The following is a 13079-nucleotide window of genomic DNA, read 5'->3' as shown; positions in this document are numbered from 1 at the left end:
GATGACTTTGGAATGTCATTGATCTGAGTGATTAGCACTGTTTCTCTTTTGACATATGCTACTTGACTGGCTGTTTCAGTTCAGATTTCGGCAATGTTTTATTGATAAAATCCATAAACCTCGAAATGAATTTTGCTGCCTCATATTGTGTTAAGAAATTATTATTACCTTCTGCTCCAAACTTTTTAAAATTCCTTATATCCCTAGACTGCATCCTGCACTCTTCAATGATGAGGGGTAACTATCTTTGATTCACCTTCTCCTATATTTATAGAATTTTAAATATTTCTATGATATCTTCCATAATTTACATTGATTTGAAAGGAACAGACTAATCTTTCAAGTCTTTTGTGATGATGGAGCTTATCTTATGGTGATAACATGCAAATAACTAAAAGCTTGGATTTTACACAACAGTGCACATCATTTGCAATGCATTTTATGCAACACAATTTTATCTTAATGACATACATTTCTCTGTGAAGATTGGTCAGTCCAATGCTAATTACATAATTTGTATGGGTTTGGTTTTATACTTGGAATATTACTTTCAGATCGTAAAGGTAAAAAAGGTTCACAAAGTGAAAAATAACTTTTTTAAGTTTTGTTTTAAATACTGACGCGGCTTTTAATTCAACCAGACAGTGAAAAATGTTTGCAACTTATCTTTTAGCGCCTGAGTTATTGTGCATCAGATTACAAGTAATAAATCTGTTGCTGGAAGCGACACTAAGGATTGACTGAGTCAGATGTGGCAAGCCATGGCATTTAATGTCAGAATTAGATCGTAAATATCACCTTCCCAAAATCTGTTGTTTGACAAAATATCTAATCCTATAATCCTTACAACTAGCCATAATGTAGTGCAATGGACCTTTCCACATGAAATTAACTTGTTTATATGAAAGTTTTGCTGTTGCAATAATCCATAATGGATTGTGACTGCATTGCGAGCTTTATTTACCTCTTATTGAATGGGAATTTGGAATCTGAGAACTGCTCAATAAATAGTAATGCTGAACAACATCTTTTCAGTACTGATCTTATTTATCTTTCCTTAAAACCATATTTTATGGCATATTATCTATTGCACCAACTTGCTTTTTTTTCATTGAGAATTCACCTCCACACTAAAGCCTGCCAACAGAGTAATTCTTGGTTACACACCTACTCCAATTGCAGCATGTCAGCCAAGTCTTTGGAGTGGATACGAGTCATAATTTCTAGTTGTGAAATTTCTGATTTTTATATCTTACAAATAGCCTGTTCTAATTCTCGACTGTAGGCAGACAAAAAATGCTGGAGAAACTCAGCAGGTAAGGCAGCATCTATGGAGAGAAGGAATAGGCAACGTTTCGGGTCGAGACCCTTTTTCAGACTAAACTTCTTCTCGACTGCAGGCAAATGTTTTTGAAGCTCAAGTTCATATCTGATCCGAGAGCTTTAGATTCTAAGTTTCAGAAATGTTCCACTTCTGTTCCATAACAAAATTGGTTCAGCTTCAGGAAATCTGCCTAGAGAATGCAGAATAGGGCAGCAGCTACATTAACAAAAACGCCAATGCAGAAAAAAAATGAAGTAAAGTTTGCTGAAGTTACTCAAACTAAAATCATTTAGAAAATAACAAACAATTGTCACAGAAAAAAATGTGAACTATTGGCAAGAGATATTCTTCTCTATTAATTGTTAACCCTTATTCTTTGTGATAGGTCCTGATTGTTCGTTAAGGAAACAAATTGACATGATTCTCCAGTAGTAAAACTTTTTTCTAACAATTTAAATTTCAATTAAATTTGGATTAGAAGCCAGGACCCAGAGTACAGCACTTCTTTCCAATCATGAGCGAATCCAATCCCCCACTGGTACTCAATATGCTGCAAGCTACCTAACTAATGATGCTTCGCGATTAAAGATGTTGTGCTCTATCACTAGAAGTTCCTTTACTGACATTTCTAAGGGTAGTGGGGGGTAGATTTATGGCCATCTAAAGTCTACATTTGTGATTGTTGCTCAGCAAAAAACAGAAACCCTTTTTGACAAATGGTGTCACCAAGCTATTTTGTAGTTTAGAGATACAGCATGGAAACAGGCCTTTTGGCCCACTGAGTCCACGCTGACCATCGATCACCCGTTCACACTAATTCTACATAATCCCAATTTCTCATCCATTTCTTACACTCTAGGAACAATTTACAGAGTCCATATAACCTACAGACTGGCATGTATTTAGGATGTGTGAGGAAACAGGAGCATCCAGTGGAAACCCACATGGTCACAGAGAGAACGTGCAAACTCTACACGGGCTGCACCCGAAGTCTGGATCAAACTCAAGTCTCTGGTGCTGTGAGGCTGCAGCTCTACCAGTTACACCACTGTACTTTTGACCAGACAGAAGTATTAATTTTACCAAAAAACCATGAAGCTTAAAGTGTATTAGAATCTGAAGGGTTAAAAGTTATCTATTAAATATTAATACTCATCAAATAATTGCCATTTGTCATTTCTAATGAGTATCACCTAACATTTCAATAAAAAACAAGTGAGTCGAGGATCAAGGGTTGTAATCTAAGGTTGAGGGGGTAATTTAGGACTGAAGTGAGGTAAAATGTCTTCTTCCAGAGAGTAGTGAAACTATGGAATTTTCCAAACTATGGAATTTTCAATCGTAGAGAGCTGGTAAAGCTGAATAACTTTATTCAAGAATTAGACATTATGTACCAAGGGAGAGACGGATCAAAGGGTATGGGGGAGGGGGGGGGGGGGGTGGTGAGTGGGAAGGAGGGAATGCTAGTACACAGCACTGAACATACAGTAGAACAGTACAGCAAAGGAACTGGAACTTTGGCCCACAATAACTGTGCCAAACATAATGCTGAGAACAACTCTTATCTGTGTGCACATAATTCATATCCCTCCATTCTCTGCATATCCATGTGTCTAACCAAAAGTCTCTTGAATACTACTTTCATTTCCTCCTCCACTACTTCCGCTGGCAATCTATTCTCTCCAAACATCAGGGACCTCAGATGTGTTAGAGAAGACACAAAGACCTTTGTCAAGGCTCTTGCTATCTCTTCTCTTGCCTCTTTCAGGCCCCAGGGGATTATCAATTTTAATGGTTTTCAAGAGCCCCAACACCTTCTCCTCCTTCATCTCAAACTGCCTTTGCATATGAGTACTCTCAGCACTGATCTCACTGTCATCTATGCCCTTCAGTGGTCAGTGTGGCGGCGCCTAACGGCAACGGCTCGACTGCAGTCCGTCTGTCTTTTTTTAAATTTTTGTCTTGTTAATTGTATGTTTTTGATTCTAGTTTTTATTATTTTTTAGCTGTGTTTATGTGGGGGATGGGAGGAGGGAAACCGTTTAATCTCCTCCCTGTACGGGGACCCGACTTTTCCCTGTCGGGTCTCCGATGTCATTGGGCCTAACATCGTGGCCGGAACCAACTGAGGGTAGCTCGCGGCTGCGACCCGGCTTCGGAGCTTCGGAGGCTCCGGCCGCAGGCCTGGTGGACAGGAACATCGGGAGCTCACAGGTCCCCGGTGGGAGACCACTTTTCTGAGCTCCCGCAACGGCAACTTCTCCTGCTGGAATCGCGGGGTTTAAAGGACTCGGAGCGGGGCCTAACATCGCCCAGCATGGCTTAAACGGCCACGGGACTTGCCATCGCCCGCCAGGGGCTTTAACATCGGGAGCCCCAGTTGCCTCGACGTTACAGTTGGACTGCTGGACCGCGGGAGAAGAACAAAGGGAAGAGATAGACTTTTGCCTTCCATCACAGTGAGGAGGTGTTGGAGATTCACTGTGATGGATGTTTGTGTAAATTGTGTTAAGTGTGGGTCTTGTTTTTTTTTGTAATGTTAAGACTGTAGAAATGTAATTTCGTTCAAACCAAGCTGTTTGAATGACAATAAAAGGCATTCTATTCTCCTTGGTGAAAACAGATGCAAAGTACTTGTTTAGTACCTTGCCTACATCGCATGGCTCCAAGCACAAATTCCCTCCTTTATCCTTGAGCGGTCCTATCTACTCCTTGGTTACCTATAAAAAGCCTTGGGATTTTCTTTCATCTGACTGATCAGGACCATTTTGTGGCCCCTTTTGTCCTTTCTAATAACCCACAAATTATTTCATCCTTGCTTTATATTCATCAAAGACCCTGTAAGAATTAATTATTTTAAATCATGCATGCGCTTCCTTTAACAACCCCTTTGGTCATCTAAGGTTCCCATGCTTTGCCATCTTTATCCATCTCATTACTGCAACATGCAGGTCCTGAGCTTTGATTAATTGTCCTTTAACCAACTCCCTCATGCTAAATGTGGACCTACCCAATTACAAGTTAAAAGAGATGTGAATTGTGAAGCCAGAGGAAGAAATAAAGGTGGAAGCGGATGGGGAAGTGTGGGAATGGGTATGATTCCAGGTAGGGCACAGGGTATGGCAGGGAGGGTGGAGGTGTGTGGGAGGGAGGGCATGAGAATGGGGGGGGGGGGGGGGGGGTGGGGGGGGGTAGGGTTGTTTATAGGTTACTTACCTAAGATTAGAGAATTCAATATACATAGTTGGTTGCCTACGCAGCAGAATATGAGGCGCTATTCCTCCAGTTTGTGTGTGGCCTCATTCTAGCAATAAAGGAGGCCCAGGACAGAAAGGTCAGTATAGGAATAGAAAGGGGGGTTTAGATGGTTAGCAACCGGGTGATCCAGTAGGCCTTGGCGGGCCGGGGTGAAACAGGTGTCGAGTCTACACTTATCTCTCTGGATCAATGGTCCAGAATTCTATCTGCTGGTCCAGTAAATGTAATCACTATATTATCATAGCCTGCATACATTGCATACAAGTGCTACCTTATCACCAAAAAAAATCACAAAATATTGGGAATATCCACATTAGAGTTGGTAATCTCATGTTCCTCATAGCTTCTAGCAATGCGAGCCTTCATTTGTCTAAATAAACTGTCTATAGACACACACACACACACACACACACGCATATATGCATTCAGAGATATTACTGAGCTGCCTCACCAACTATTTAATGCTGCATGTTGGTTCTGTGTGTTGGCATGTAATCATGAAGTACAGAAAGCTATAGTTTCTGGTGAATATGTGGGGTTTAAACCCCTCAAAGACTAGAAGGGTTTAAACTTGAGGGTATTATAACCAGAAATATAATCAATACATGATTAGCATTGTATCACAGATGTGTCAGACACTTTCTAAATTATCTTTGCATCAAACGTGATTTACTGATTTATAAACAAAATGGGAACAATCAGATAAACCCAACAGTTCAGTTAAAGCTTTAAAATCATATGACTACAACACTCATGTGGTGCAAATTTACAAGGAATCAATGTTGCCAGGTAACATTGCCACTGCCCCTGAGCTCTTATATTGAACTTGGGGGTGACTGGCCTAATGTATCAGAAGAAATATCTCCCATTCACTGAACAGGCTTTAGTATTGAGATGCAGAATGGTAACATGACCTTCGGCCCAACATGTCCAGGATGACCATAAATGCCTGTTTACACTAGTTCTATCCCACTTCCGTATACACACTTGGGTCAATTAACGCACAAACCCGCACATCTTTGGGATGTGGAAGGATTCTGGAGCACCCAGAGGAAGCCACATGGTCACAGGGATTATGTGCAAACTGCACGCAGACAGCACCTGAGGTTAGGATCGAACCCAGGTCTTTGACATTATGATGCAGCAGCTATAGCAACAGCGCCACTTTCGTGCCATATAATTTCCGGGCATGATAGTTTCCAGATTCTCCAATAATTTTTTTAAACATTAGTTCAGTGATGCTTGCAATAAATAAATGAAGTGCATATTATATTATGGAACATAAGAGTGTGGTCATTGAGTTACATTTATGATTGTCATTTATTTGAATGTAATTCCACAAAAATGTTTAAGATACATCTTACTTGTACTCTCAAAAAACAATATATAAAATTAATTTTGAATAATTATTTCCGTATTCCTTCAGCATGCATTGAAATATGGAAGTGTCAACTCACTGGAAACTTAAGTTGGTTGGGGTCAGTCAACACCATTGACTTTGTTTGGCTGAGGCGGTCACAGTTAGCAGTTCCACTTTTCACCCTCCGCAGAACAGCAGCAGAGCTGAACTGGGATGAAGTAGACAATGTTGTCTGAGTATTTGCTTTCGAAAGAGCTGTGGATCCATCCTATAGGAAAAGACAAGGAACTCCTGATTAGAAGCTATAGTTAATCAACTGTAAACATTAATTTATCAAAAAAATAATAAATACGTTTGAGGGGTTCAAGTCAGCTAATGCACAGGAAATATAGGTATGATCTTCACAAAGCCATTAGGGAGGCCAAGAGATAATTCTGAACCAAGCTAGATTTCTAGACCATCCATACAAATACCCGTTGATTGTGGCAGGGCTTTCATGGTATAATGGGCAACAAAACAAAGCTGGGCAGAATCATTAGCAGCAACGCATCTCTCGCCAATGAATGCAATATATTCTATGCTAATTTTGAACAGAAGGCTGGTGGAATGATGCCATCCTCCATGAAAGCCTTGGGTGCACCTGCACCCATGGTCACCATTGCAATTATCAGATCAGCCTTCCTGGGAGTGAATCCCTGAAAACAATAGCCTGGGATGGAGACACCCAGCTGTGTCCTCAGAAACTGCATAGACAAGCTGGCAGGAGTATTTGCAGACATTTTTAATCTTTCCTTATTCTAATCTGAGGTGCCCACCAGTTTTAAGAACATTACTATCAATCACAGTCCCAAAGAAAAACAAGGTACCTTGCTTTGATGACTATCATTTGGTTTATTTGACATCCACCATCTTGAACTGTTTTATGGGGCTGGTCATCGCAGTTATCAACTCCAAACTCCCAAATACCCTTGATCCACTGCAAGTTACCTAGTGTTGCAATAGCTACATAGCATATACCATCTCCCTGGCCCTACACTCAGTCCTGGAACATCTGGATAACAAGGACAACTATGCCAGACTTCTATTTATTGACTTTGCTGATGTTTGGTGAAGATTAAAGTGTACGTCAGATAAGAAGGTTGGATGAATATCTTATTGTTTCTCTTCAACAATAAAGAAACTATTAATCAAAAAACTGTGTTGTGAAGATGTATCTGTTGATAAGCTCTGAAGGTCTCATGGAGAGCTCACATGCATATTATGACATTCTCCTAAAGCCATGTTGTCTCTTAAGTGGCTAGAGGGAGTAATCTCTTGAACGATATAAAAATGTCGCCACATAAAGTCAAAGGATGCCTCTGACAGGAGGTGAGAGCCTCATCCCGGAGGGACAGAAGACTTGGCTAAGATCTCGAAAGAGGTTTTGGCCAGAAGACCAGTTCCAGAAGTGGAACTGAAGACAATAGATCTAGGCCAGAGATAGCCTCGAGGTTTATCAACAGCGACATGACATCTGAAGATTGAAGACATTGTCACGAAATCGTGAGTAGACATCGACTTATTTCTTTTGAATTTTTGAAGCTGGAAAGCTTTAATTTTGAATGGCTTCTGTAAGGTTACACCATAAGATGGTGTCGAATATTCAAAAAGAAAGAATATGAAGATAAGGTGGATTTCTTAAAAGAGAAGGAAATCTGTTTTGGATGTTTGAAAAAAGGACACATGGTGAGAGACTGCAGGAGTCCTATAATTTGTTATAAGTGCAGGCAATATCATCCTGAAGCACTTCACAATGTAAATAAGCTACCAGAGCATTGGGAAGAGGAAGAACCAGAACAAGTAGAAGAAAACCTACCAGAGCAAATAGAGGAGAAGAAGCCGGAGCAACGGAACAGAAGGAGAAGTCAGCTACTAGTGATGCTGAATAGCAAGACAAATACAGTGTTGCAAACATATGCATTTCTGGATCATGGAAGTTTGACTACCTTTTGCACAGAAAACCTGATGAGAAGGCTGAACATCACGGGAGAAGAGACTAAGATTTGATTGCGTACCATGAGTCATTACATTACAAGTATGGATATATCCAGTCTGCATGAAGATAATTTTATACCAATATCTGAAGTGTTTACACATGGAATCATGCCTGTTGGTCGTCAAAATATACTCAGATATGAGGACTTGAAACAATGGCCTTACCTGAAGAATGTCAAGATATCTGAAATTAATTCTAATGTTGACCTACTTATCGGAACGAATGCTTTGAATGCATTGAAACCTATACAAATTGTGAGGACCATATGCTGCAAAACCCCAACTTGGATGGGTTATCTATGGCTCCTTGAGAAGGAACAACGAAAACGGGAATCAGAAGAACTATCCTACCATTGCTGTTAATCAAATATCTACTGATAAATTAGAAAAGCTGGTGATGAAGCCATACAATCATGACTTCAATGAAAGTCCCAATAAGGAATTTGAGGATATGGCGAGAGAAGAGTTAATGTTTGTGGATATTATGAACTACTCAGTAAAGATTGACGGACACTATTGTCTGGACTTACCTTTCAAACAAGAAAGTGTTAGCCTGCCGAATAATCGCCGTAGGTCAGAGCAACGCAACCAGAATTTGAAACGCAAGTTTGGCAAGAATACAAAATTCCATGAAGTAACAATCTCTTTTAAGTATAATTTCGACATGGATGATTGCTTAAGATCCATGTCTATTGAGCAGGAAGCAATTCAAATGGTAAAACATCTGACTTCTCTCTGCAATAAGGGAGGATTCACACTTTCCAAGTAGATCAGTAACAATTATGAAAACATTCCACCAGATGATAGTGCCAAAGAAACCAGAGAGTTGGATTTGGACAAATATAATTTGCCAATGGAAAGAGCATTGGCATTTACTAATGCCAACACAATTGAAATATGTTAACACAAAAGAAAATCCTGCGGATTAAGTTTCTAGAGAACTGACAGTGAACCGCTTCTTAAGCGATGAGAGTTGGATCAATGAACTAGAGTTTCTCTGTAAGCCAGACAGAGAATGGCCAAAGCTTGAGCTGGGATTTGAAATCTCTGCTAATGATCCAGAAATTTAATCAAACCTAACGATGAACATTATTACTAAACATTCTGTTATTCTCTTGAAGGATTTTCACACTTGCAACACATCCATGAGTTGATCGGTCATGGAGGAAGGCGTTTCATGCTATCAAAGCTTTGCACTTTTGTGTTTTGGACTATATACTGGGTATCATGCCTGATGTTAAGGGTTTGGTGCGCACGGTACAACTTTAAACTAAAAACAATGTTTTAATAAAACCAATAACCAAGTTATGCTTGCTTCTAGAAGGCAAAGGTGAAGATGGAAGTTGATGAAGAATTCTGAATGCAGATATATAGTGCATGGTATTTTTTTGCTTTTGATATATGTTAAGCCTTCATGGCTACTTTTTAGATGTTTATCAATAATTGCCTCGTTATATAGTTGGAACAATTAGGGGCTGGTATGTAGTGGCCATTTGGCTTATTTTGCGTGTCATAAATTATGGCATTTGTCTTTAAATTTTAGACTGTCTGTAATTATGTGGGTGGGATTTATTACATAGTCAGGGGCATGTTTGCAGCTGGTGGTTGCCAGGGAGTCGCCTTCATGGTCGTGAGGAATTCCCACATTCTGGGAACTAGTCGCGGCCTCATTATGGTCGCCGAGAATTTTTCAACATGCTGAAAAATTAGCAGCGACTAGAATGAAGCCGCCATGGAGAGTAGTGAGAATTCTCGAGCCGTAGGTGGGTCGCCAGGTGGTCCTAATGGGTTACCAGGAGGTCAAAGGTTCTTGGAGGTTCTTGTAGGTTGCAGCCGGTGCTGACCAGTGAATTTTATTGGCACATTAAGAAAAAAAAGGTAAGCAGTAGCTTTCAGAACTAAGGATAACTAACCAGTAATGTTAAATGTCCGCTGAGCTTCATAGCCGTGTATCTCTGGCTTCTTAAAAGTTGTCTTCACTCCTTCTCCCCCTCTCTCCCCCTTATCCACCTCTCCCCCCCCTCTCCCCCCCCTCTCCCCCCCCCCTCTTTTAAAGGACTTATCGTATACTGTGCTTTAGCCTTCTTTTTACAGTGCCAACCTTCCTGTTCATCGCGATGTGTGTCTGTTTCTCCTTGGCTTTGCACCGTGTGAAATTTTTAGGCAGCGCTCCCCGGCTTGCCCTGTTCCCCGCCTACATAACGGCTGGTGAAGGAAGCGATATGTGTGCGTGTGTGTGTGTGCATGTGTTCGTGTGCGTGTGTGCGTGTGTGTGTGTGTGTGTGTGTGTGTTCCACTCTGACAGTCGCCGTTCCAGTTGCCGGTTTTTCAGGCGATTGCTGGCAACTTGACAGTCGCCGAAAGTCTGCTGAAAAATCGCCTAAGTGGGACAGGCCCATGAGGCAGGAAATCTACCGCTGCGCCACAGTGCCGCAACTGTATAATTATTAGGTATTTGCGTACCTCCTGGAAACTTGTAGAACAGAAGTGAGTTCAAATGATTTGTTGGCTTTTGAAAGAAGTCATTGTTCTTTTTAGATCACGACAGAATTTTGTCATATGGTAACAAAAACCCTCACTTAATCAGGATTTATCGTCAGTTTTCAAGGAAATGTCACAGATTGTAAAATTTCTATAATATAAAGAAGTAATGTACATCTAGCAATTCCAGATTGCCTGAGAAAATAATGTGGAACTTATTTGTGTGTATTAACCCCGTGAAAATCAGGCATTAAATTAACAATTCTGCATTTATTTGATGTATATATGCATAATTGAATAATCTAATTTGTCTAATTTGGTTCTGAATTTGTGTCTTACAAATAATTAACTAATTTGACTGGGTGATGTTGGAGGCCTTGACGTTGAGTTCAAATTCCAATGTTTAATAGTTTCTCTGATGATTTTAATAGTCCACCATTAAATGAATTTTGGATGGAATCCTACAGACTTTAATGTGCCATGTGTCACACACTTAAATTTTTTGTCAAAGGTCAAAAATCAAGTAATGGAACGTGCACTAAATAATTATTTTCTGAAGTTGGATTGAATTACTTAGTTTAGAAAAAATATCTTTATTTAATGTTAATTTAGCTAAAATATGTTGGAAATTAATGGACCTCCTGCTAAAGATCATGGACTTTGGATGGTATGATTTTCCAGAGTTAAAGCAAAGATAGCAATCTCTTTGATGTTTCAAAAAACTCTTTCAAAATGTTCCAAAAGTTGTTCCTGCCAGTTTGACAGTATCACACTCTCATGTTATACTACACTGCTTCATAAACATCGTGCTTTGACTGTTAGGTTTTCAGTGTATGTAGCACCATTCTTCATCAGAGTCCTGATCTCAGAAAAATAATACGTGGCTCTATATTTATTTTGATGAAAAAGTAGTTAAAAGTAAAGGAGTGACATCGGATGAAAGAGTAGCACCAAAAATCTTCTCCACTTTCCCTCTGAGCTAAGACCTCTGGAACCTGTCTGCAAAAGACCATATCAGAGTAAAACCAGCAGTCTTTCTGCTATAGTATTCATACTATGGGACGACAGATGGCACAATGGGCTAAGTGTTCGGCTGGCGACCGGAAGGTAGCCGGTTCGAATCCCGCTTGGAGTGCATACTGTCGTTGTGTCCTTGGGCAAGACACTTCACCCACCTTTGCCTGTGTGTGAATGTGTGTGAATGTGTGTGAGTGATTGGTGGTAGTCGGAGGGGCCGTAGGCGCAGAATGGCAGCCACGCTTCCGTCAGTCTGCCCCAGGGCAGCTGTGGCTACAGAAGTAGCTTACCACCACCGAGTGTGACTGAGGAGTGAATGAATAATGCGATGTAAAGCGCCTTGAGTATTAGAAAGGCGCTATATAAATCCCATCCATTATTATTATTATTATATAGGTTTATTATTGTCATATATACGGAGGTGTCTTGCTCGTGTTCTTTCCAATTAAATCAGATTATGGCATACACGAGTGAAATCAAGCCGTACGCTGGTAAAGAGAAAAATACCAGATTGCAGAATATAGTTTCTCAGCTTTGTAGCAACACAGTTCCAGAGGAAAAGTCCAACATCTGCACTGAAGGTAGGTTGAAAGATCGAGACTTCTCCCTAACTTATGAGAGGACCAAAGAGTAATCGAGGAAAATAAGCTTTACTTGAGTCTAGCCATACCAGAATGGAGAGACATAAAGAAGGAATGATAGGGTGAAAAAGGTCCTTGATTATGTTGGCTACTTTCCCAAGGAAGAGTAAAGTGTAGAACAAATTAATGTTGGGGAGTCTGGTCCATGTGATGGACTGGGCTAGATCCACAAGTCTCTGCAAGTGCTATGGACTTGGGCAGAGCTGTTCCCAAACCAAGTTGTGGTAGCATGCTTTCTTTGGTGCATCTGTAAAAGTTGGTAGAAGTTGGTACAGATAAGTATTGGGAGAATTTGAGCAGCTACAAGATAACTGTATTAATGGAGAAGAATGAATGAATGAATGAATCATAGAAACATAGAAAATAGGTGCAGGATTAGGCCATTCGGCCCTTTGAGCCTGCACCGCCATTGAATATGATCATGGCTGATCATCCAACTCAGTATCCCATACCTGCATCTATCCATACCCCCTGATCCCTTTAGCTACAAGGGCAACATCTAACTCCCTCTTAAATATCGCCAATGAACTGACCTCAACTACCTTCTGTGGCAGAGAATTCCACAGATTCACCACACATGTAAAAAATGATTTTCTCATCTCGGTCCTAAAAGACTTTCCTCTTATCCTTAAATTGTGACCCCTTGTTCTGGACTTCCCCAACATTGGGAACAATCTTCCTGCATCTAGCCTGTCCAACCCCTTAAGAATTTTGTAAGTTTCTATAAGATCCCCTTCAACCTTCTAAATTCTAGCGAGTACAAGCCGTGTCTATCCAATCTTTCTTCATATGAAAGTCCTGCCATCCCAGGAATCAGTCTGGTGAACCTTCTCTGTACTCCCTCTATGGCAAGAATGTCTTTCCTCAGATTAGGAGACCAAAACTGTACGCAATACTCCAGGTGTGGTCTCACCAAGACCCTGTACAACTGGTGAAGAATAAATTAATACGTTTATTGGCCACG

The 13079-nt window shown here is 40.5% G+C and overlaps 1 protein-coding gene across 1 annotated transcript in view; it reads right to left on the bottom strand.

The window, feature by feature from the left end:
- The window catches only part of arhgap15 (Rho GTPase activating protein 15), a 722875-nt gene that overhangs the window by 615185 nt on the left and 94611 nt on the right, over positions 1–13079 (bottom strand). Inside the window, exon 3 of the mRNA XM_033024704.1 lies at positions 6040–6210. Within this exon, the coding sequence (XP_032880595.1) occupies positions 6040–6210 (171 nt within the window). The remainder of the gene's footprint in view (positions 1–6039; positions 6211–13079) is intronic.

This window comes from Amblyraja radiata, chromosome 7 (assembly GCF_010909765.2).
Source record: "Amblyraja radiata isolate CabotCenter1 chromosome 7, sAmbRad1.1.pri, whole genome shotgun sequence".
In the NCBI taxonomy this organism is placed as follows: Eukaryota; Metazoa; Chordata; class Chondrichthyes; order Rajiformes; family Rajidae; genus Amblyraja; species Amblyraja radiata.
This window is presented reverse-complemented; position numbering and strand designations above follow the sequence as displayed.